At 39.2% G+C, this 26,650-nt stretch overlaps 2 protein-coding genes across 2 annotated transcripts in view; one reads left to right on the forward strand and one right to left on the reverse strand.

The window, feature by feature from the left end:
• flvcr2a (FLVCR choline and putative heme transporter 2a) overlaps positions 1-10,444 on the reverse strand; it is a 38,888-nt gene extending 28,444 nt beyond the window's left edge. The window contains exons 1-3 of the mRNA XM_084392832.1: positions 9,595-10,444; positions 1,317-1,458; positions 876-1,016 (exon numbers count right to left, since the gene is read on the reverse strand). Coding sequence (XP_084248958.1) covers positions 876-1,016; positions 1,317-1,458; positions 9,595-10,146 — 835 coding nt within the window. The 5' untranslated portion in view covers positions 10,147-10,444. The remainder of the gene's footprint in view (positions 1-875; positions 1,017-1,316; positions 1,459-9,594) is intronic.
• Positions 10,445-16,919: 6,475 nt separating this feature from the next.
• The window catches only part of LOC311280923 (E3 ubiquitin-protein ligase TRIM35-like), a 21,728-nt gene continuing 11,997 nt past the window's right edge, over positions 16,920-26,650 (forward strand). Inside the window, exons 1-5 of the mRNA XM_084393453.1 lie at positions 16,920-17,612; positions 19,343-19,438; positions 26,001-26,231; positions 26,309-26,331; positions 26,413-26,531. Coding sequence (XP_084249579.1) covers positions 17,211-17,612; positions 19,343-19,438; positions 26,001-26,231; positions 26,309-26,331; positions 26,413-26,531 — 871 coding nt within the window. The 5' untranslated portion in view covers positions 16,920-17,210. The remainder of the gene's footprint in view (positions 17,613-19,342; positions 19,439-26,000; positions 26,232-26,308; positions 26,332-26,412; positions 26,532-26,650) is intronic.

The raw sequence follows: 26,650 nt of genomic DNA on the forward strand, positions 1-26,650 counted from the left end.
ATTGATTTTTTAATTGAACCTTTTAACTTTAGGGCTAGGGCTAGGGTTTGGTTTAGTAAATGGCAATTATGCATAATTTATTTTTTATATGACACTATATATATATATATATATATATATATATATATAAAACAGATAAAATCAATACATAAAAAAAATAGATAAATTGAAAAATCCAAAATCATGAAATGCAAAGCTTTGCATGAGCTTGACTTGTGCAAAAATATATCAACAGGAGATTTCAGACAATGCTGATAAAGTTTTTAAACGCTGGTGAAAATGTTTTGGCCTATATGGGGGGCATTTACAGTATGTCAAAAATGTTAAGAGCCACGGCCATCTAAAAATGATATCTGAATCACTGTTTAAAGTCCCCCTGTGGTGAAATTGTTGAGTATTTTCATTGAGTAATACCATTGCTGAGTATTTCCTCCTTAAAACTGCAGTGAACCAAAGACAGTCTCAAAAACACGCTTTGAAATCGCTGGTGTTTCTGACGTCACAAACTACCTTGTAACCAATCAGATCAACGTGTGATCGTCAACCAGTGGATCTCTGAGCTGAGTGAGTGAGTGGAGGCGGGGCTCATTTGCATATTCATAGAACCGCGTATACTAAATGAGGCAAGGGTGTCGAGTTACATTCAAGATATTTTAAGGCATGAAGACATTTTTTTCAATGAAAACCGTTTAAATATGTAATTTTGGTGATCAAAGATGATATTTAAGGGATACAATTATTGACTACTGCGGGACTTTAAAATATAATTAGATAATGCTCATAATTACAATAGTACAATAGTTCAGACATACTGAGCAAAATATTCAAAGGTAGAATGTGCTTTAAGTATAAGAATAATAATTAGCGGTGTGTACCGTAACTGACGAGGAGGAGGATGAAGGGCTTGTTGCGGAAGAGTCTTGCGATTGAAGCCATGTATGAGTTCTGTCCCGTGGGCATTTCTCGGAGCGCTACCTGAGCCGGAGATGGGGGCCTTTCCGGTTTCTCCTGAAACACTGAAGCACACAGACCATCAAAACCACCAACACCACAAAAGCAATTCATTAAACCAGAACATTATCAATCAATCAACATGACCCTGTTTAATATTAGACAAAACTGACAAAATATTACAATCATTGATATAATTACAGGGCAAAAACATTGAGCATTGTTCATTATACATGAGAAGTAAATTGCTTGTAAACACCACTTCTGTAAATTGCATTCGAATGGATTTATTGAATGATTTACACGGAAATTTGTTCTGCTCGTGTTTCCTCCAAGAATGTCAAAACCGAAGAAGATGTGCTCACCGAACACAACCAGCAGAAAGAGGAGGCTGGCCACTCCGGCTGTGATGAAGAACATGACACGGATGTGTTGAGCCAGTTCACCGATGTCCTCCACGTTCGGCACGAGAACAGGCGGGAGCAAGAAGCCAATAGCAACACCAAGCTGATGGAGAAGAAATAAAGAGTTAGAGTTGACCTAAACTCACATGAACCTGAAAAGCATTCTGCAAAAACAAAAAACTCTGAAAAGCTCTATTCTTATTGGCTGGTTTTATGCAACCTCCGGTATTGAAGGCATTGGACAGTTTTATCAGCCTGGAAACATTGGGTTGCATTCACTTATAATTGCATGGGTTATTTTGTATATTTTTCTCACAAAAAAGCACCTAATTCACAACACATGCGTATATGCAATATGCAGGGTTGTTTTAACCCAAATTTAGGTCAAATATGGACAAACTCAACCTTTGGGTTGAAAATGTAATTTAAAAATGTAACCCAATGGCTGGGTTTGTCCATATTTGACCCAAATTTGGGTTAAAACACCCCTGCATTTAGAGTGTAATGATTTTTTTATTCTAAATGAGTGACCGTACGCCCAAGGTTAGTGATTTTCATAAAACACGGCCAGTCCATCTCCATATAAGGGAAATCCACACAACCCTAGATCCGGACGCAAATACACACCTTTCATCCAGATTACAGACCTCTCATTACACCTATCTGAACACGTTTTCTACAGAAAAAACTCTCAGCTTTAGCTATAATGCAGCTTTTCTTACTCTTTCATTGTTTGTGGTGAAATATATTTAAAGGGATGGTTCGGAGTAAAATCAGCCTAGGGTCCTTTGCACCATGACCTCGAGCCAAACACCCCCCAGAAGCCTTTTCTCCCTTGGTTGAACATTATTAAAGTTAGAGCTTATTTAGAGATATCAGCCGGATGGTTTAGTGCAGGCGCTAATGGATCCTATGATGTATCTCGTAAATTACCCCACTAATAATGCCCAGAATGGTACCAAACTTCTACAGTAGTACAAATAGGTTCTGTACTCATAAAACGAGGCATTGGAAACTTTGTAAGTATATCAGGAGTTTATTTAAATAACACTTGCCTGACGGCTAATGCTACCGCTAACCCGGACGTCGACGTCACTTCAGTGGTTTGGGAAAAGCACGTAAAAGTCCTGGCAGAAAGCGATGCATAAGGATGCAGTGTAACGACAAATTATTATTTTTTCCGCAGTGTTAACAACTTAGTGTAAACTAATAATTGTTGCAAACTGGTACTACCAACAAAATATTAGTGCATTCCTGGAACTGGGCATCGTTACACCACATCCTTATGCATCGCTTTCTGCCTTAAAATGGAAAAGTTTTTCCTTTGAGTTTTCCGCGTTCAAAACGATCTCCATTCACACGGATCCATGAAAACAGCTAAAACCCCTGTATTCTGCTGCCAGGCCATTAGATGGCGATGAGCCACTGTAGACTGAACATGTTATACGCATGTGCATGAGGTCATCGTCTTCAGAGAATCACGTTTTTGTTGTTTACTTGGAGACCGTTTTCAAAAACTTGCACTTTGAAATCCGTTTTCAAAAGTTTGAGTTTTCAGGCTCCCAAAACACTGTCGTCGTATAAATGAACGGCTAAAATGCATTAAAAGTTCTACGTTTTTAATTGAAAACTGTGTTGTGTAAATGGCCATCAGATAGCAACAGAGTCCAAGACACAGACAAACAGGCAGAAGATCAAGACCATTAAATGGGAATCAGGATAAAGTGCTCAGAGTTGCAGTGTAACACAAACAAGACTTCGCAACGAATGAGTGAACGCACAGAGCTGATAAAGGCAAACCCAAACAAGTTAATCACACACACTGGAATTAATCAGACCATAATGAGTCACAGTTCTCATGAGATTTCAACTGGATTTGCTAAAGTTTGCAAGGTTCATGCCATCAAATCTTTGCTTGAGGCACTTACTAGCAAGTAAACTAGAGATCCATAAGCCGAATATTGTGAATAAGCTGCAATGGGCCTGACTTTCAGCATCTGAACAAATGTGGCAGGCTAGTGTAACTACAAAAGTCTTTTCTATAAGATTCACAACATTAATGGTGTATTCAAGTCCTCTTGGACTTAATTAACTACACAAAAATACAGCAAGGTTTTTAAACTCTACTTCTAGAAAATGAAGAACAAAGTGAATCAGGTGTGTTTTGCTTTATGTTTTTAATTAATTTAAGAAAGCACTGTAAACTTTACCGTATTGTTATATTACAAGGATATCATATTTTGCGCAGGCAATTAGCTTATTTTGTTGCACATAAAAAAGCCTGACAGTGCAAACACCTGTAAGTATTGTGGTATTCCACCATGTTTCTCACTGACACGTCCCCAAATCGTAAAGATCCCCCTGTAGTCAATCCTTTTATCCCTTAAAACTCATCTTTGATCACCAAAATTACATATTTAAGCGTGTTTAACCTCACAAGTGCTGAAAAGTGAAGCCAAAGCCTCTCGATCGCCCCCCTGGTGGCTGGTCCCAGTATAGGTCATAAACCCCGTCCTCTAGTCTGATGGAAACTAAACAATCAAATTACACTTCAAATTAATTTTTTCCAAAGACAGATTTTCTGTCATTTAAGGAAGTTTTTATCACGCTGATGTAAGTTTAACTGTTCGTTTTTTAAAATAAGTTTGGTCTTAGTTATTTGAATGTGATGTCATGATTGACAGCTGTGATTGACAGCTTCTCTGAACGAAGTAGTCACTGAGGCACCAACTGACTTTCTTGTGGGATTTTCAGGAGGAGATTGGAGCTTCAACTTTAATTTCTACATGTCCATAAGTGTTAATTTCACACCGACATAATGAGTTGTTCTGCAGTAAAATGTACGGTTTCTGCGAGAGTGAGGGCGGGACCTTGATATCGCGGCTCCACTTCACACTCACTACCGCGCAGAAGCAGGTCCCAAATCTGTGCAAGATGTCAGCGCCATTTTAGGACTTCACTTTTCTACAATGGAAGAGAGTGAAGGGGCGTCGTCCATCTTTTCTCACAGTCTATGGGTTCTATGAATATGCACATGAGCCCCGCCTCCACTCACTCACTCAGCTCAGAGATCCACTGGTTGACGATCACACGGTGATCTGATTGGTTACAAGGTAGTTTGTGACGTCAGAAACACCAGCGATTTCAAAGCGTGTTTTTGAGACTGTCTTTGGTTCACTGCAGTTTTAAGGAGGAAATACTCAGCAATGGTGTCGACTTATGAACTTACACATGCTTTGTCTTAAAGCATATTAAAAACACCACATAGACACATAAACAACATTAAAAGCTGGATTATCACCACAGGGGAGCTTCCCACTGGTATTTTGTGCGTTCAACTCATAAATACGCTCTTTCCGACATGACTTGAACACACCAGGTGAAACAGGACCCTTGATGAAAGCGTTCAGAGTGATGATGAGAAATATGATTTCTGTTATTTACTCGTGTGCTTCAAAGCCATGGGGTCACAGGGGTCATATTTCATTTCAGAGCAGGTAATTGAGAAATGTGTGTGAGGACACAGTCTAACATCTCATGTCTTCAGTGCACTAGTGCTAAAACTAATGTCCATCCCCTCACTCCCATCCATGAGTTCAGCGCGAGACAGTTACCTCATTTACAAGAAATCGCCACCCTGTCCATATCTAATACAAGCACACACACCCTGTGTTGAGCTCTGTACTCACATCCCAAAATCTTACAGTCAACGTGAATCATACTGTGACCTAGCATGACAAGAACACTTTCTGAATGACATCACAGCCAATAAGAACACAGTCAAGTGAGTAGTTGAGTGAACAAGAATGCGGGAGATTTTTAATAGAGAAGGCTGCCATTGCATGTAAAGCAACTAACATTGCATTCAACAGTCTTCACTTTATCAGTTTGTACATTCCCTGGGGACTGAACCCATGAACTTGGCATTGCTCGTGTCATTGGCATTGCTCTACTGTTTGAGCTACAGGCATGTAACCTTCTGCTGTAATTGAATATAACAGTTATAAATTATTCTTTTTACAAAAATGTTTAAAATGTAGAAAAAATGTTGATGCACTTCATAAGCGAGCCAAACTCGGAGCACGAGGAAAAGTGGATGCTACCGTTACTTGTTGACATTATAGACTTCAAAATCATTTAAAACCCAATCTCCATTTCACAGCTGTAAATGTAGCTCATTAAAACAATATGCAAGGAAGGAATAATGTGCAAAGCGCACTGGGTCATTCTGATATCCGTGAAATTTGTGGTTATTAATGCGACAAATTAGGTTACATCAGCGGAAATAATTGTTAAGGGTTAGATGAAGCAGAAATAGATCCTTGGAATAATGTTTAAGGTTATCAAACCTAGGATTTTTACCAGCGCATTAAAAAGTCCTGTAGCTTTTCACTGCGTGTTTAACATTCATCAAAGGGCCAATAGTGTCAGTAAACGCCCTGACATTTGATTGAGGGGTTTCACTGAGTCTATATTAGTGCTGTCTTTTAAATTCTCTTTTTGAATTTCATAATGTCAGATATATTATGATCTGTGCACATTTCATTCATCTTGCCTCATTGTTGCCTGAGACAGCTGTATACAGTATTATTTTGATAAGAAATAATATATGCAAGCGCATATGTTTTATTTTTTGTCCTGCCCAGTGTTTGTGTTTGGTTCTGTGTGGCATGTGCTCTTCGGTCAGCCAATAATAACTCTAATGTTAGAATAATATTATAACAATAACACTGTCCCTGTGTTAACTCAGATAAGTGAATTGTCTTATCATCCTTGTGCTGCATTTCTTCCGTGTAAACGAGTGGAAACTTCACACGCTTGTCTGCACATGTCCTTATCCATCTCATCTGCTGAGATTATCGCTCTCGCCCTCTAAAGACAGCAATATCCATGATGATGAGGGTGTTTCACATCATCACTGTGACTATATTTACTGTACTTTACTGTGACTTCATCAGTGTTCGCTATAATATGAATTATGCGGTGGATTTTATTGATTAAAAGCATAATGAGGAGCTTCTAGAAAAAAGAATGAAGAATTTTCCACGTTCCACTAAATACTCTTTTCAGTCATTGAATACAATTACACTGATAAGCGTGCTTGAATGAGTTTTATACATAAAAACAAGTAAAATTCAAGGTGCAAACTCAAAGAGCAGCATCCTCCCCATAGGTATTATTTTACAAGCATATTCAAAATCAAATGTTTACAGAACACAGGAAAAAAATTTTTTTTTTAAGTAATCGTGAATGTATTTTTGCATTTCATTGGCCCGTTTTTCCATTGTTTTTCTATGTAAACATGCTAGACGGACGTTTTTGACAGCTGAACTCATGTCTTTTCAATGCAGTGCTCAATTTAAAGTCACCATGAAATCAAAATTGACTATTCTTATTTTTTAAATTTAATATTGCAGTATTTATAATAAATGATTTATCGGTGCACATCATTATTATTTTAATAATCTTGAATCAGAATAAGTTCCTCTTGCAGCATCTCTTCTCTTCTCTGATGACGAGGGCGGGGCTATAACCTGTCACTCACATGAGATCAGCCAATAGCAAACCACAACCATCATCCAATCAATTCCCCAAAGACACAATCAAGCCCCGCCTACATCTGTTCTTGTTCCAAAAGCGTTTCACTCATATACGATATATAATACGACATGATATACGACAAAATAGAGAAGACGAGACTAGCACAACTTCTGTTTCATGCTGACTTTAAAAGGGGTGGTTGACTTTTCTAACTTTAGTTAGTGTGTAATGTTGCTGTGTGAGCATAAACAACATCTGCAAAGTTACAACGCTCAGAGTTCAAAGCAAAGGGGGATGTTTTCTTTTACAGAAATCACTTTTAAGGACTACAACAAATGGCTGGGAGGGACTACACGACATTCCTCCCGGGTTAGTGACATCACCAACCCTAGAATTTACATAAACCCCGCCCCCCGGGAACGTGATTTTCAGGCTGAATCCGGAATCGACCCCTATGCCCTCAAATAGGGCGCTATTTGAGGGGACAGCCGTTTGTAGTGTTGTCCGAAACCATAGTGGACGTCATCGACTGCATTCATTCAATCCCGCAATGCACCACAATAACGAGTGTACAACCGATGTACGCTCAACGACCGTCCGAATTCTCTCACTCAGTTTCAAAATGTGATAGACCACAAACATGAGGACAAAAAACCTAGATTTAAGCGTTCTGCTCCTATAGTGTGTGGTGTGCCATGATGTGACAAAGACAGCACATCACACACGAACAGATTTTCAACCAGAGTCTCGACTGTGAACACAGGAAATCTCGCAAAATCTCGCGAGACTTCAGAATAAGCATGGCGGACGATACGCAGGAAGAAATTGCGATTGTTTTTGGAATGATTTTCACAGAAAATTCACGTGAAAAAAACCATTGTAGATTGTACCCACCATTATATATAACCTTTTATACAGAAATATATTCATTCTTTATTGTCTTTATTTATTCTTTATTGGATTTATTGTCTCTTTAGAAAAAGTTAGGCTATTTAATCCCTCTATAGAACCTCACTGAACAGCTTCCTGCAAGTGTGTGTGTGTGAGAATGACCGTGTCTTCCATCATTTCTGATCGTAAATATTAAACATGTTGAATATTTACGATTCGCGATCGGGGCGGCTCCGACGTTCTTCCGATCAGGTTCGGACACTCTTAAGTTAACACACCTCACACCAAGGGAAAATCTGATAAAATAATCTGTTGAACCATCAAGATAATCGGGACATAGCTAGAATTGTCAAAAGGGGGGAAATCGGCCCAAAATCAACCCGATTATCTTTTGGTGTGTACCCAGCATAAGACACACATACCCACACCCACACCCACACACACAAGCTCTTGAAGCTCCGCCCTCTGTGCCGAGAGCAGCAGCTCATTTGCATTTAAAGGGACACACACAAAACGGCATGTTTTTGCTGTGGGGTATTTTGAGCTAAAACTTCACATACACACTCTGGGGGACATCAGAGACTTATTTTACATACTGTGAAAAGTGCATTATACGACCCCTTTAAAAGAAGTTAAACTTTTAAAAGAAGTTAAACTTTTAAAAACGTGTCTTCCTTGCATATCATGTTTTAAACTCAAAAACGCGTTTATGTGAATGGCACTTCAGAGTTTCAAAAGAGGCCATATTTCACATACTGTAGCCTAACTAAAAGTGACATCTAACCTGTCAGGCACTGTCATATGGCAAAGCATTCTTATAATTTGTAGTTTCATAAAGCCATGAAACACTGTTTTGATGTTAACATAATTGGTGCCCAAGTAGACCAGTGGTTTTTGACCAGTGAATTAGGCTTGAATGAGCAGTTATTTAAAACACACGCTTTAAAAACAAAACTTTTTTTGCGATATACTAAAGATATGCGTAATCAAGTAATAAATAATAAGGCTACTCACGTTATGTCTTCGATATGCTAAGGTAAAGCACAGCAGCTGTTGCTATAGTTACGGCCTCACGTGCACGCGATTTCCATAGGGTTCCAAATGATGGTTTTCGCAGTGACGCCAAAGAACCATTGTTGGTTCCCCAAAGATCCTTTCAGTGAACAGTTCTTAAAATAACCACCTTTTTTCTTAGTGTGAAGAACATTTAAATAAACAGCATTTTCCCACTGAAGAACCATATGTGGAATGGAAAGGTTCCGTGGATGTTAAAGGTTCTTCATATATATATTTTTAAGAGTGTAAGTGAGCGTCTATTCAGTGTGATCCGACTCAGACAAACCTGTAGCCGAATCTAACTTTCTGGGTTACTGGAAAGTTGATTGAAAACGCTGTAGAAATGCATCTACTTGCGTAATGAATATGCAAGGTTTAAATGCTCCAATTAGCGTCCGCTTTCGACAACAAGCTGGGTAATTTATCATAAGTTGGAGTTTAATTCAAACTTCCAAAACCCCTTACTGCATCAACCTCAAATTTGCTTTCTACGAGTTTCTATAATTTACGTGAAAAATGCACACGACTCATTGGGGGAAAATCTGAGAACTTGACCATCTTGTGGTAAAAGTGTATTAACCATGTTTTTTTTTTTTTTGGCAGATTGATTGCCATTTGTAGGCTATAACCACAGTTTTACTACACATTTCATGGTTTAGTGTAACGCAGTCGATTAATATGACTTAAATGAAAGCAGTTAGTTCCGCACATGGTGTGTGTTTCGCGATACAGTTCGTGCGCTTTTACGCACCTGGTTTCCAAACACGCCGATGGCGCAGGCGGTGGACACTTCATCAGAACCGAACCACACGGACGCCACCTGAGACGGCATCCCTAAAATGAACACCTGAGCAAAGGAGCAGGTGAACTGTCCGAGCATAGTGACCCAGAACAGGTCTGGCTGGACGCTGGCCACTTTGATCCAGGTTCCCGCGCAGTTGATGGAGGCTGCGAACAGCGCGATTACCCGGAGACCCTTCCTCTCCAATAACCATGTCACTGGGAATATGAGTGGGATATAAGTCAGCATATAGATCATCGACAGCCAGTCGATGGCGAATGAAGAGACGTTGTAAAATTTCATGAAGATGTTGTTGATGATTCCATACTGGATCCACTGGAACGCGTTGCACAGTGAGTATGAGCTGAAGAGAAGCAGAATGAACCATCTCCTCCGGTATAAACGAGTGTTACAGCTGGGAACAGTGTTTAAGGCTCTGCATTCGCGAAGTTCGACGTGATCAATGTTACTTTTCGTCTGAAGATCGTCCTTTCCAAAGTGACTGTCGCCTTTTTCGCACATTTTCTACAGCTAAAATCAAGCAGTCAGTCAAACTTGCTCATGCATCCAGAATCGCGTCCCTCTATTATATTAAGAAATTATATTCCAGACTCATAAATTGAGCCGGTGCAGATTTCCTTAGATCACACGAGTCCCAAAGCATCAGGACAGACTCAGTTTCAGACCCAATAAAACTGATCCAGTACAAGAGTGAAGACAGAATCATACATCCCTCCAGAGACAACTCTACTTCTGTCACTGATTCATGCGCGTGAGCTTCAGACTCCACATCATCATCATCATCATCATCACTCCGAGTGGCATGAGAGAGAAACTCTAGCACGTGATCTACTGTTAATCATCAGCTTCTGCGCAAACCAACACATTATGATAGATCTGCACAAGAACAGTGGTATAGTTGCCACATTAGACAATGCTTTGGTAAATTTTAATTATGACATTTAAAAAAAACATATTCTTAATCGAATCTTTAACATATTAAGTGTCACAATTATTACTTAATATATCATGATTTCGACTTTTTATCCCATAATTAGCTATGACTTGGTATGTCATAATTGTCAGTGAGAATTATAAATCAGAATTATGAAATTATGAGATCAAATCAAAATTATAACCTACTAAGTATTTGTATGGCATACTAAGATTAAAAAGTCGAAATTGTGACTGTGTCATAATCATGACTTTTATGTAATAATTTTGACTTTAAATATTATAAATATGATTTACAAAAGCATGATTTTTCTTATGTGTCTAACATGATCCTCCATACTACTATTGCAAGCTGAATATTGAATATTAGGCTGTACTTTATTGTAAATGCTTGGGGCCCCGGGGCCCTCTGCTGGTCAGAAGGCATCAATGCATCTTTATTAACTAATAACACACATTCCGTTATGACAGCTTACAATAAATGATGTCAAAAGTCCATTCTCTGGTACAATCGATGTTAGGCAGTGTGAAGATGCAGCTTTGATTCTGTGCAAATAAATGCAGCATCAGTGCTGGACTCACTTTACACAAACATCTTGTTGAAAAGTGCAGTGGTTCCCAAACTGTGTGTTCATTTACTTCTAGCCCACCTTAAAATAACTAACACGAGCATGTGTTTCTTACAGGTAAAATGTCGTAAATACATGAGATTCAGTCAGTGGCGGATTAAAATTATTTGGAAAAAAAATATGCCTAAATAAAATGTGCTTCATGTGATCATTTACATTCTGTTATTATTATTGTATAAACTTATCTGATAACAGGTTACATCAATGTTAGTTCAAGTAGAAAAAATGGCCTGGCTACTTTTTAGTGGCGTTGGTTCCGTAAATATTTTTCTTATTCATTTTTCCCAAAGGGATTTTACAGTTTTTCTGAACAGCTAAAACACATTTCTTGAAACTCACTTTCTCAAAACCTTGAACACAAAAAAACTAATTTTCAAGCCACATTCAGAGAACATCTGACTCTTCTGGCAAAATCAAACAATTGCCTCAAAATTGCCTCCATTTTTTGATGTGTGTCTAACGAATGATCTGTAGTGTTTATAATATTGACTTGTGTGTGTATGATCTGAGAGCATTGTCTAATTTTGAGGCAATTGTTTGATTTTGCCAGGAGAGTCAGATGTTCTCTGAATGTGGCTTGAAATTTTTTTTTTTGTGTGTTCAAGGTTTTGAGAAAGTGAGTGTAACAATATGTAATTATTATAATGCTTGTTCAGGTTATACCTGCCACTAGGGGGCGAACAAGGGCAGTTCTAGACATTAAGCGAGGAAGTAAGGCTTGGACATGACACTGTGTTTGCAGACTGTTCAATAAATGCTGACCCCGTTGGGCTAGAGCAAAGAATATGGACCCTTGTTTTATATAAAAAAAACACACTTTAACATGGTGGCAGCGGTGGTGGAGTTTTGCCCAAGTTTTTAGTGGTTTGCTGCGGAGGCGCCGGCGACGTCCGAGACGGTAAAGTGCTAACGTGTAGCGTGGATTAGCATCGAAGTAAACAAGCTAACGCTAACAGCATGCACGGACTTAGACCTCCACAGACTCCAGTAACCTGTCTAAAACGTGGAAGTCTTGGAGAGACGAGTTTGAACTGTACATCGGATTAACTGTTGCCGAGGACGACGAGAAGAAAAAGGTCAGGCTCTTCAGTTATCTGGTCGGTGAGAGTGGCAGAGAGCTACTGGATACGGTAATGGGAGACACAGCGAAGTCGGACTGGAAGATTAATGACATCATTGAAAAGTTTGATAACTACTGCAGTCCTACAGTGAACGAGACAGTGGAGCGGTACAAGTTCTTCACAAGAAATCAAGGTACCAGTGAATCCATAGATGGCAATGTTACTGAACTCAAGGTGCTAGCAAAAACATGCAACTTTGGGACATTGAGAGACTCACTCATTCGTGACAGGATCGTATGTGGGATTAACAGCAGCAACATGCGAGAGAGACTGTTACAGGAGAAAGCCATGACATTGGACACTTGCATTCAACTTTGCAGGGCTGCGGAGTGGTCGCGGGAAAACTGCAAGGCCATAGCGGGGCACACAGTGGAAGAAGTTCACGCAGTGCAAGGAGCTTCGCGCCTACAGCAGAAAGAAAGTACCATGGATTGCAAGTTTTGCGGCAAGACACATGAAAGGAGCAAACAGAAATGTCCAGCATTTGGAAAGAAATGCAAAAAGTGTGGTAAGGAAAACCACTTTGCGGTTAAGTGTAAAGCCCGCATTGAACCAAAGAAGAAAAAATCTGTGCATAACGTCACTGAATGTGAAAGTGAATATGAGGACATACTGTGTGTAAGACATGTAGCAGAAAATGAAAACGTGAATGCTGTTGACTCTAACAAAGGTTATGACTCCCAGTTGTTTGCAGGCATGCTCCTAGGGAAAGATATTATAAAATTTCAGATTGATTGTGGAGCTACATGTAATGTTTTGCCTATTAACATGCTGAACACAGATGCTAAGCTTGAGGATACAAATTCTGTGTTAGTGATGTACAATGGAAGCAAAGTGAAGCCACTGGGTAGATGTAAAGTGAAATTAAGAAACCTGAGAAACAAAAAACTGTACCAGCTAGAGTTTCAGGTTGTGGACAAAGGTTGTGCTGTACCACTGATTGGTAGGAGAGCCAGTGAGGCTATGAAACTCATAAAAGTACACTATGAAAACATTATGGCTATTGACAGTATTGTGACAACAGAGAGAGACACAAAAGGACAATGGACAATGGAACAAATAAAGACAGACTTTGCAGATGTGTTCACAGGAGACGGTTGTCTGGAAGGAGAATACAAAATGGAAGTGGATGAGAGTGTGAAACCTGTGCAACTCCCAAAGCGACGTGTTCCGGTCGCCATGATGAAACCGCTGAAAGAGGAGCTTCAGGACCTTGAGCACAGAGGTATTATCACACCAGTAGACTGTAGCACAGACTGGATCAGTAGCATGGTGTTGGTGCAAAAGCAAAACGGTAAACCTAGAGTATGCATTGATCCAAAGCCCCTCAACAAAGCACTCAAGCGCAGTCACTTCCCACTACAAACCATTGAGGATGTACTCCCAGATATGTCTAAAGCTAAAGTGTTCACAGTGTGTGACGTGAAAAGCGGGTTTTGGCATGTCAAGCTAGAAGAGAAATCCAGCTATCTGACTACGTTCTCCACCCCATTTGGCCGTTTCAGATGGCTAAGGATGCCCATGGGAATAAGTCCGGCACCGGAAGTTTTCCAGCGAAAACTGACCCAAGCACTGGACGGGTTACCGGGCCTATACATTATTGCGGATGATGTGCTCATTACAGGTCAGGGAGAGACGCAGGAAGCGGCAGAAGGAGACCATGATGTGAAGCTGAAACTGTTCCTGGAGCGGTGCAGGAAAAAGAACATTAAACTGAACCCAGACAAGTTCAAGCTGAGGAAGACGGAGTGTACATAATTGGGCACCGCCTGACGGCAAACGGACTGAAAGTGGATCCAGACAAGGTGCATGCTATTGAACACATGCCGAGACCTACAGATTTGAAAGCGGTACAGAGACTGTTAGGTATGATAAACTACTTGGCTAAGTTTTGCCCACACCTTTCAGACCAGTGTGAAGTGTTGCGACAGTTGACACACAAAGACACAGACTGGGACTGGTCGGAGCAGCATGACAATGCTTTTGTGAAACTAAAAAAGACTATTGCAGATTCTCCTGTTCTGAAGTACTACTGCCCAGAGGAGGACCTCGTTGTGCAATGTGATGCATCGGACACAGGGTTGGGAGCAGCGCTCATGCAAAAGGGTAAGCCCATCGCTTATGCAAGCAGAGCACTCACACAGACGGAGCGGGGTTATGCCCAGATTGAAAAAGAGTTTCTAGCTATGGTGTTCAGTGTAGAGAAGTTTCATCAGTACACGTATGGTCGCAAAGTTACTGTCCAATCTGACCATAAGCGTTAGAGACCATAGTTAGGAAACCTCTTTTGAGTGCGCCCAAGAGACTGCAAAGAATGATGCTACGTATTCAGAAATACGACCTGACTGTAGTGTATGTTCCTGTCAAAGACATGTTACTGGCAGACACCTTGAGCAGAGCATATCTCCCAGAATGTCCATCTCTGAACTCTGTAGAAGCGGAAATAGAGACGGTTAATATGGTGCAACACTTACCCATTTCAGGTGACAGTCTAAGCCAGATCAGGACAGCTACAAAAGATGACAAAACTCTACAAACTGTGATCCGACTGATGAAGCAGGGTTGGCCATCGGACAAAAGGGCCATACCTCTGGAAATCAAACCCTACTTCTCATTCCAGGAGGAATTAAGTTATCAGGATGGCATTGTGTTTCGAGGTGAACGTGCTGTTATTCCATTATCACTGCAGAAAGACATCACCCGCCGCCTACACTCCTCACATCTCGGGGCAGAAGGATGTCTTCGAAGGGCCAGAGAATGTGTCTACTGGATTGGCATGAACGACCACATAAAGACACACATAGCTCGCTGTGACATATGCCGGTCAGTGGATGACAAACAGCACAGAGAAACGCTCAACCCACACAATGTGCCAAGCAGGCCATGGGCCAAAGTAGGCGTTGACCTATTTCACTTTGATAACAAAAATTACCATGTAACAGTCGACTACTATTCCAATTTCTGGGAAATAGACTTTTTGCCAGACACAAAAGCTACTACAGTGATAAAGAAACTAAAAGCACATTTTGCTAGATACGGCATTCCCAACACAGTAGTCTCAGACAACGGTCCTCAAAACTCATCTCAAGAGTTCCAAAGATTCAGCCAACTGTGGGAGTTTGACCACAAAACCTCATCGCCAGGTTACCCACAGAGTAACGGCAAGGCAGAGTCTGCCGTTAAAACTGCAAAGAGACTGTTACACAAAGCCAAAGCTTCTGGACAAGACCCCTATCTCGCGCTCTTGGACCATCGTAACACACCGTCACAAGGACTGGAGAGCAGCCCGGCTCAAAGACTGCTGAACCGTCGAACGAGGTCTCTGTTACCGGCGAAAAACAGCCTTCTCCAGCCTAAAGTGGTTCAAGCAGAGCAGGCACTGTTTAACAACCAACAGCGTCAATGTGCGTACTACAACCGATCAGCCAGGGATCTAGATGCCCTACGACCAGGTGACACTGTCAGAGTGCAGACATTTGAGCCTCACACCAAATGGAAGCTGGGCAAGGTGAAAAGACCAGTTGACTTTAGATCCTATGAGGTTGAAATGGATTCGGGTGCAGTTCTCAGGAGAAACCGTAGACACCTCAGATGCGCTCATGTTGTTCCTCAAACAGAGGTTGTTGATATAGAGACAGTAAACACTCCGGGAACCCATTCAGACGCTGTACTATCCCAGCAGAGCCCTCAAACTCAGAGCGATACCTGTGACAGTGATGTGCCGAAGACAACTAGATATGGTAGGGTTATTCATCAGCCTCAACGCTACAAGGACTTTACTACTTAAACTGGCATTTAGGGGACTAGAGCAAAGAATATGGACCCTTGTTTTATATAAAAAAAAAACACACTTTAACAGTGAGTTTCAAGAAATGTGTTTTAGCTATTCAAAAAAACTGTATTGTATAGAGTGCAGAGTTTGTGTATGTGTGTTAGGAGAGTTTGCCTGTGTTAAGAATATTAGAAACTGTGAGTATTGCTTGTTGGTTTGATTCCACTTCCAGTTCTTTCAACCGGATCATCAACGATTGGACTTTCGGTGCAGAAGGAACACGGGATCCACACTGAAAAGTAGGAAAATGCTAAATTCACCTTTACTGCGCATGAGTAAACCCTCACAAAAGCTCACTGAGATGATACTGACGGGAAAATAAATAATAAAGTTATTGTGCAATTCTTCTGACAGGATAATTTTATTTATCAAAATATCTCATCATTCACTGAAGCGTCCAGCAAACTCACTCAGCATTATACATCCTTCAGCTGAAAGAGAGAGAACCTGAAGGCTTGTGTGTTGATTGTCTGTCCTCTGTCAATAAACTTCAGACGTGGTCCACCGAAGCCAGTGGTGTCGGGAGTTTCTTTGTGGTGCGAGACATAGTCCACTACAATTGAATACTTGAACAAACAATCTCTCTAAAAATAAAGAGCAATAAATAAAACACACAAATAAAGTGTATTTTTTATTGCCAATATTTGTGTTTTTCATTGTTCTTTAGTGTTTGATTCAAGGTTTTAATATATAGCATTATACCTGAGAAAGTTTTAATGGAAGTTTTGTTCAAATTTAACCTGAAGAAATCCTGATGTTGTTCTTTGAACCACATGTGATCATAAACTCCACCCTCTTACAACACTGACCAGGAAGAGACTGACTTATTATTTCTCTGTTCTGTCATGCTGACTCTCTTCTCTCTCGACAAAAGCAATAAAGAAGCAGCGATCAGTGGAGAATGAAGACAAACACTTTCAAGAAGGATTTGTGAGACATTTGTTTCTGAACAGACAGCAGATCGCTGTGATTCTCAAGGTGATTCATTTTTAAACCCGTCGTTCAGAAAGTGACAGTAAAGTTTGTGTTGCTGGAGCTCAAACGGTGAAAATGGCTTCACTAAATGTCTCTGCTGAAGAGCTTTCTTGTCCCGTGTGCTGTGAAATCTTCAAGGCTCCTGTTCTTTTATCATGTAGTCACAGTGTCTGTAAAGAGTGTCTTCAACAGTTCTGGAGAACCAAGAAAACTCAGGAGTGTCCTGTCTGCAGGAGAAGATCCTCAAAAGATCAACCTCCATATAATCTGGCGTTAAAAAACATGTGCGAGTCAATCCTGAAGGAGAGAAATGAGACGCGTTCATCAGGATCTGAGGAGATCTGCAGTTTACACAGTGAGAAACTCAAACTCTTCTGTCTGCAGGACAAACAGCCTGTGTGTTTAGTGTGTGTTACTTCACAACAACACGACAATCATAAATTCAGACCCATCAGTGAAGTGGTTTCATCATATAAGGTAAGACAAATATCTCGTTTTACATGTAAATGAAACTGAAAGTGACATGAAGAGAGTAGTAGCCTAAACACACACACACTCGAACACACACAAACTCACACACACACACACGCACACACAGAAACACTCACACAGACATGCACACACACACACACACACACACACACACACACACACACACACACACACACTCACATACACACACACACACACACATACACACACACACACACACACACACACACACACACACACACACACACACACACACACACACACATACACTTATTCACACACACTCACTCACACACAGACACACACACACACAGGACTGAAACCTGGTCTAAAGTCAATGATGCAGTAATTATTATTTTTTTGTTTAAAGAGCGCGTTAGTAATGTGCGCCTATTGGTGGGTCCACAACGCACGTACACTCTGCTTATCACACACACTCTGCTTATCACACACACACACACACACACACACACACACACACACACACACACACACACACACACACACACACACACACACACACACACACACACAGCAGCAGCACAGACACTTGCCAAATATTAAAGGGGTGGTTGATTATGATTTGACTTTTCTAACTTTAGTTAGTGTGTAATGTTGCTGTTTGAGCATAAACAACATCTGCAAAGTTCAAAGCAAAGGGAGATATTTTATTTTACAGAAATCTCTTTTTAAGGACTACAACAAACGGCTGGTAGAGACTACACCACATTCCTCCCGGGTTAGTGACATCACAAACCCTAGAATTTACATAAACCCCGCCCCCAAGAATGCGTTTATAGATTAATAAGACAGAATATGCTAATCAATGACTAGAAGATAGATAACTACACATAAGCAACATAAATTCATCAACTAACCATTCAGAAATGTCCTGTTGCTTCTACATGTTGTCTCTTCTTCTTGAGTCTCTCCATCATTGTCTGACTCCGGTTTGAACATGAAAGGCTAAAAGTTTTTGAAATGTTCAGTGCATGTGTGTGTGAGGTCACAGAACAAAGAAGAAGACGTTGTTTGCCGGCAGCCAATGAAGACCATAGGCGTTAATTATGCAAATGTGTTACATCGTTACATATGCCGGTCACAGAAGTGAGACTGGAGTTACTGACGACTCGTTTAGGCGGTTCAGACTCGATTCTTTCTTTTGGGAGACAATAACTTTATTTATCGAGCACTTAAGTTTCCACTTTACAACTTTGCAGAACGTTTACATTCACAAACAGCCGTATTACACACTGCATGAAGGGGAATATTGGAGAAAGCATATGGGGCACTTTAAGACCTTTTAACAAACTTGATGCTGTTGAAAAAGTCCTATTTAAGTGTTGATTTGATTGAATAGGGCTTCAGTAATCAGGACTGGTTGTGTTTAGTCCAGCTGAACCACATCATAAATACATTTCATAGATTTGAGGAATTAGTAACTACAGCGGCAAATACATTTTCACGTCGGTATTGAATAACTTATTGCTTTAATTAATAACACTGTCTTACAAACTGTACTTTGTGTTTACTCAGGTTGTCTTTGTTTTATGTTTTAATTTCTGAATCAATTTAATATGAGATGTGCACAGAAATAGAAGAAATCAGGTTGAGGATAAATACTTTTCACTGTATTATATGATCAAATCACTGTATTGTCTTCTCTTCTTCTCTTCACTGTAATCTTGTGTTTTATGTTGTTTGTTCAATTCTAGGAGAAGCTCAATACAGCACTGAAGTCCTTACAAGAGAAACTTAAACACAATGAAAAAATGAAAGGAGAGTTTGAGAAAACAGTTCAACACATCAAGGTGAGGAAACAGAATCAAGAGTCATGTATAGTATCACTGTATACAGTTATGATTTAATATGGATTATAGTTGATTATTTCTGTAAATGACGAGCATCAATCCCAGTGGCGGCTGGTGAAAAATATCTTCGGTGGGGCTGTGTCATATTCAGTCGGTTTCAATAGTCTGGTATGGGAGTCTTTTAGCGTAGTGGCTCCGAGGTTGTGGAATGCTCTTCCTCAAGACATCCGTCAAACATCCACCCTTCTCTCCTTCAAAAACACATTTTTATCTGAATATTACTCTTCAGCTCACAGTCTGTAAATTCTACATTGTTATTGATATGCTATTTGTTTAAATCCCTCTTTGTTTGTGTCTTTAACCTAACTTTGTAAGTGACCTCTGAATATTAGGCCTACTTTCTGCCCTTGGTGTGTGTATTGTGCTTTGATGTTGATGTTTATTTTGTTCTATTCCTTAACCCAGTCCCAGCGGTTCTCAAACTTTTTAGAGTTGTACCCCATGAGGCTTTTAACATCCTTCTGCGTACCCCCACTCTTCAGTCACACCTTTTTAAGTAAGGGACAATATTTGACAATATAAAAAAAATATCTTAAATAAATTTTTCCAGTGTATTTTTACCTTTACAAATACCGGTAACACTTTAGAATACTGTATCTTACTTACTGCATAACTAATAAGGCATTATTGAGGAACTAATAGATAATTATTTATTAACACTTAAGTCACTACTGTTAACTACTAAGGAAGATGTGTTAACTAATTAGTATGTAATAGAATTGTATGATTGTGTTAAGTTTAAGTTAGTTAATCAATAACTAATGAATTATGTCATAACTCTTGAAGAACTATTATTAATTATCTATTAATTAATGTGCAAGAAAAATAACTAAGAAGTAACTACTAATGAACAGTCATACACAGTGGTTACTACAATAAACCGTTTTATTTTAGCAGTGGAGTGGTGGATGAAGTACACAAATCAAGTACTTGAGTAAAAGTAGGGGAGAGCGGGGTAAGTTGTCACACGGGTAAGTTGTCACACTGTCCATAACTCCAACACTAGAGGCTCTATCTCAAAAATCAAATAGCCACTTTATGTGACTTCTTCTTCTATAGTCAACTTCCTGTTCACATGTGGTCAAGATCACTGTAATCTGAGGTTAGCACAATTTTCTTATTTTTCTGCTTAAAAAGTAAAAAAAAATCACTTTACATTTTATGCAATACAACTTTGTTAGGTATGAATGTTTAAAATGATTATTTTGCACAAAATAGAGGAGACAGTAACGTGTCTTTTGGTACTTTAGCTAAAGTGATATGTTGAGCTAAACTTGAGATTTAGCCAACATTAGCTCACATGTCAATATGGGGCAAGTTGTCTCAATGACTTTGGGGCAAGTCGTCACATGTGACAACTTGCCCCTGTACAAATAAACACAGCCCCAGCACCAACCCTGTCCTGCCTAGCACGCCCAGTTGCTTCTGCTATCACCAGCTCACCCTTACCCAACAATGCTATTGCTGACAGTGGGCTACCAACTCCAGTGGACATCCGGCCATATCCAAAAGATGGCCCCCGAAAACCAGCCAGCAAAGGAAGAAAACGACGCAAATCAGCAATACTTACTGACACGCCAGTGAAGCAGCAACTAGAAATAGAAAAGAATAAGTCTCAATCTAGCAAAAAGCTGTTTCAAAAGAAAGGGAAGCAGAAATCTGGACCTATGAAAAACAAGGCAGCTACATTTACATTTAGTCATTTAGCAGACGCTTTTGTCCAAAGCGACTTACAAATTAGGACTAATTTAAGCGAGTCATTGTGAAGAGGCAAAAAAAAAAAAAACACAAGAAGTGCTCAAAATACGAAGTTCAGGCATTGTTCAGAGTAGCATATGCGTAAAATGTGTAAAATGCAACAATTGGGCCACATTTTACGCATATGCTACTCTGATGCTTGCACCTCAGGCCAGGCAATTTATGTGTGTCAGAATTGTGACTCTGGAGATGAGTCCGATTAGTCAGATACAGGGCATCTGTTTTGTTCAGAGGTTAAGTTAAGCAGGTTATCTGCAGCATTCCATTCAGTTATCAGGATCTATGTGCAAGCCATAGAACGTTTGAGTTTAAAGTTCAAAGTAAAGTGGTTTTGCCACTTAATTGAAATGTGCATTATTTGGATTGAAATAATTGTTTTTCCAGGTTCTCCAGGCACGGATGTTTATTTTTCCAGGTCTGTTTTGAGTTTAAAAGTTAAAATCAATATTCACAATTAAGTAGTTGTGTTCTTATTTTTTAGATAATCTAGTGTGACAACTTACCCACCCTAGTGTGACAACTTACCCGCCGATGGGGCAAATTGTCACAAGTGCACACTCGCTATTCAACAGTCTACAACTCCGTAATGAGATAAGATATGAAGATGTTATGAATACAACATATGTGCCCAAGACTTCCTTCTTTCATTTGGTATGAGATTTATACCATTTTGATGTATGGTGCTCAGTAAATGTTAGATAGTGTGAAAAGTGTGACAACATACCCCGCTCTCCCCTACAGATAACCCAATAAAATATTACTCCAGTAAAATGATAAACTATTGGCCTATTCATTTTCAAAATTACCTTAATAAAAGTACAAAGGTAATTACTTGAAAAGTAAAAAGCACTGATCAATGTTTTTTATTTTATTTTCTAGCCAGTTTTAGTCATTCTTCAGCACTAATAAGAAAGATAAGTGCAGACATTTACTAGGCTATATATTGATCTGCAAATAAGCAAACTTTTTATTTAATTAGCAAAATGTATCATAATGTATGATAACTTATCTATTTTACAAAGGTTTAGATAATACCGTTAATAATGTGTTTTTTTACAGTAAGTTTGATTTGAGTCAGAAGTATGTGGTAATTCTGTATTAATTACTAATGAGTTTCCTATATTCTCACTTTAGAATACTGTTCCAGGTTCCAAGTAATTCCTGAAGAATTATCTAATAATTATTTGTTAATTACCAATTAATTTCCTTATATGTTCACTTTAGAATACTGTTTCAGGTTATAAGTGGCCTAATTCCTGGATAATTATTTGATAATTATTTATTAATTACTAATGAGTTCCCTATATTCTCACTTTAGAATACTGTTCCAGGTTCCAAGTAATTCCTGAAGAATTATCTAATAATTATTTGTTAATTACCAATTAATTTCCTTATATGTTCACTTTAGAATACTGTTTCAGGTTATAAGTAGCCTAATTCCTGGATAATTATTTGATAATTATTTATTAATTACTAATGAGTTCCCTATATTCTCACTTTAGAATACTGTTCCAGGTTCCAAGTAATTCCTGAAGAATTATCTAATAATTATTTGTTAATTACCAATTAATTTCCTTATATGTTCACTTTAGAATACTGTTTCAGGTTATAAGTAGCCTAATTCCTGGATAATTATTTGATCATTATTTATTAATTACTAATGAGTTCCCTATATTCTCACTTTAGAATACTGTTCCAGGTTCCAAGTAATTCCTGAAGAATTATCTAATAATTATTTGTTAATTACCAATTAATTTCCTTATATGTTCACTTTAGAATACTGTTTCAGGTTATAAGAAGCCTAATTCCTGGATAATTATTTGATAATTATTTATTAATTACTAATGAGTTCCCTATATTCTCACTTTAGAATACTGTTCCAGGTTCTAAGTAATTCCTGCAGAATTATTTGATAATTATTTATGAATTACAAATAAGTTCCCTATATTTTCAGTTTCCCTCAGTCATTGCCTCAAACATGAATTTACTCAATGGCATTCTATGCTGAGGAAAACAGACACACACAGTACTGTATATAAAATATAAAAACTAATCTGAGGTTAGTTTTGTATGACTGTTCATTAGTAGTTACTTCTTAGTTATTTTTCTTGAACCTTAATTAGTAGATAATTAGTAGTAGTTCTTCAAGAGTTATGACAGAATTCATTATTTATTGATTAACTAACTGTTACTTAACACAATCATAAAAATATATTACATACTGATTAGTTAACACATCTTCCTTAGTAGTTAACAGTAGTGCAGAAGTAGTTAATGAATAATTACCTATTAGTTCTTCAATAATTACTTATTAGTTATGCAGTAAGTAAGATACAGTATTCTAAAGTGTTACCCAAATACCTTTATAAAATAAATAATGCTTTAAATAATAAATGTTCATAATAAATGTTCAATAGAGAAATATGCAATGATGGTAAAACCGAAGTGATGCTTTTAAATATTAAATTAAAACCGCTAGTAGGTGATGAGTCATCAAGTCATTCATTCAGTAATGAAGCAAGTGGCTGTATTTATGAATTAATTAATCATTGAATCATTGACTCTAATGATTCGTTCAAAATCGCAGATTCGTTCACAAACACTGCTGTGTGCTGCAGTTCTGCTGTGGCTTTCGTTTCGCTATTTTGTTGTAAAAAATACTGACAACTGTGTTGAAAATGAACATCACTTAATATTAATATTTCGTTTGTTGAACTGTTGTATAAAATCAATGTCACATTTGCAATCGTGTGGATCTTCATATAATGTGATCATCATTAAACACAGGAACTCACACAGAAGTATGTCTTTGTATCGAAGAGAGTTTGATTCTTATATCGATCTCCATGCACAGCCTGTGTCTATATTTGTTCTTCGTGCTAGTAAGTGCTAAATCCCTACTTTTACAAAGGTAATGTACATTGTCGAGAACGGTAGTATAGCACGATTTGCTGAGGCAGCAATCTGCACGAGACATAGCCGACACGCTGCTTAAATGCAGAAAGTTTTGACCGCAAAAGATGAGGTAATTTGATCGGATGTCATGTATTTACAGCATTTTACCTGATAGAAATGCATGCTCAGTTTAAATCTCATTTTAAGGTGAGGTAGTATTAAAGGACAGGCAAAATTCAGCATTTTGTTCCCGCACCCCCTTCTGTCACCTCACGTACCCCAGTTTGAGAACCACTGCCTTTACATATATTTATAAAGTGACCTTGGGCGTTGGAAAAGCGCTATATAAAAAAATAAATAAAAAAATAATTATTATTATTAACCACAAAAACACAATTTAACACAAACGGCATGATACCAGTGCTCTGTGAAAAAGTCAGTAATTATTTAATGCCATATTACAAGGCTGAGGCATTCTTACACAAAAACAAACAAATTGCACAAACTTTCCATTTGCATTTGAAATTGAACTCACTTCCCTCACTCCGATAACTGTCCATGCCGGATCTGTCCCCGTTGTTTAAAAAAGTAATCACGGAAAGCAAAACAAGGCATTAGCATGACTGCATCCAGCTAGCCAGGCCGATAGACCGCTGTCTGATGGAGATATGGCGCGCATGAGCGCGAGCAGCTTGGGGCGCTAACAGAATCGCCCATAGCTGACTAGATTTGATCTCGCTGATTGGCTACAGTTTATGTCAAACATTTATATCTTAAATCAGCAATTGGCTAAGCTGCTCCACAGACCCGCCTCTCATTTCTCCAGCGCCCCAGAGCTGATGAGACCATAGACAGTATATAAACTGGACACAGCGACCCCATTGGATTCAACGGAGGAAAGTGAAGTCAATTAGAAGCACTAACTTCCTGATGGTCGAGCGTACTGCGCAGACTCAAACTGAGCTTGACGACGTCGATGTGACGTGAGCATCCCGTCTGTCTTCTAGTAGCTGAGCCAAGCGAAATCTGAATCATTCCCTTCCGAATCTTGCAGAGACGGAGAGTGTGAGTAGGAGGTGTCCATGAGCTAGCAGCAGGAGAAACTTTTGCTATGTATTCTGATTAATTGTTTTGTCATTTTGCCTCCACATCCCCACGATTGCCCGCGAGCTTCTCCTCCTGTCCATACGGTAATCTCTCTACTGTGCGACAGAGAGTCGCGTGGTTATGACGCAATCGTTAGCCTATTTTTACAAAAACTGCTTCTACGGGGCCATAACGTAAGATACAAGGTAATGGAGCCTTTTATACATTTTCGTGTTTCTTTAGAAATAAATAATGGACAAATGGAGTCTTTAAACGCCTCAGATGTAAAGTTATTCGCTGTCAAAGTGACGCCAAAATGAATGGGAGTCAATGGGATGCTAACAGCAGGTGATGGTCTGATAGCCAATGGCGGCGCCCGGGGAAGCTTCAACATAATATGAAACGCTGCCCCCCTGGATGAGACGTGCACGCTGGTGGAGGAGACGTGTTGAAAAAGCAGACATTTTTCATTTCTATCATATTTTTCACATATACTGGGTGCATTTAATACATAAATACTGACAATTTGTATGTATGATTTATGTATATATTTAATTATTTATTTAATGAGTGTGGCTCATAAACTGTGGTCTGGCTGATGGAGGGGCGGCGCCCTAGCGCCCTCTATTGGCCACCTGCCCCTGATCAATCTGCTTCTGGATCTGTTCTATGTCGGGTATCCGAGTTTATCTCTGATATGAATGATGTGAAGTGTGGATGTGTGTCGATTGAGATGATTGAAGTGAATGTGATGTGATTTCAGTCTCAAGCTGAGCACACAGAGCGTCAGATTAAACAGCAGTTTGAGAAGCTTCATCAGTTTCTCAGAGATGAAGAAGAAGCTACAGTCACTGCACTGAGGGAGGAAGAGGAGCAGAAGAAGCAGATGATGAAGGAGAAGCTGGAGGAGATGAACACACACATCTCAGCTCTTTCACACACAATCAAAGACATGGAGGAGATGATGAAAGCCAATGACGTCTGCTTTCTGAAGGTCTGATTTCAGATCATTGGTTGATCATTGGTTGATTGATTGAGTTGTTGATGATAAATGGTGTGTTTGTTCTGCAGGAGTTTCCAGTCTCAATGGAAAGGTGAGTGATCTGCTCCTGTCTCTGGTCTCTCTGGTTCTGATCCAAAGCCACTGCAGTTCTGACTCCTGAATGTTCTTCCAGAGTCCAGAGCTCACAGCCGGATCCACAGACGGCTTCTGGAGCTTTGATTCATGTGCCACGATACTTGGGCAACCTGCCGTTCAGAGTCTGGAAGAAGATGCAGGACATCGTCCAAAACAGTGAGTCTGACTGCAGGAGATCTGAACTGGAGAGTTAAAGGTTCTTCATGACTAGATAGATAGATAGATAGATAGATAGATAGATAGGCAGATAGGCAGAGAGACAGATAGATAGATAG

The sequence above is a fragment of the Rutilus rutilus genome (assembly GCF_951802725.1).
Source record: "Rutilus rutilus genome assembly, chromosome: 21".
Classification (NCBI taxonomy): Eukaryota; Metazoa; Chordata; class Actinopteri; order Cypriniformes; family Leuciscidae; genus Rutilus; species Rutilus rutilus.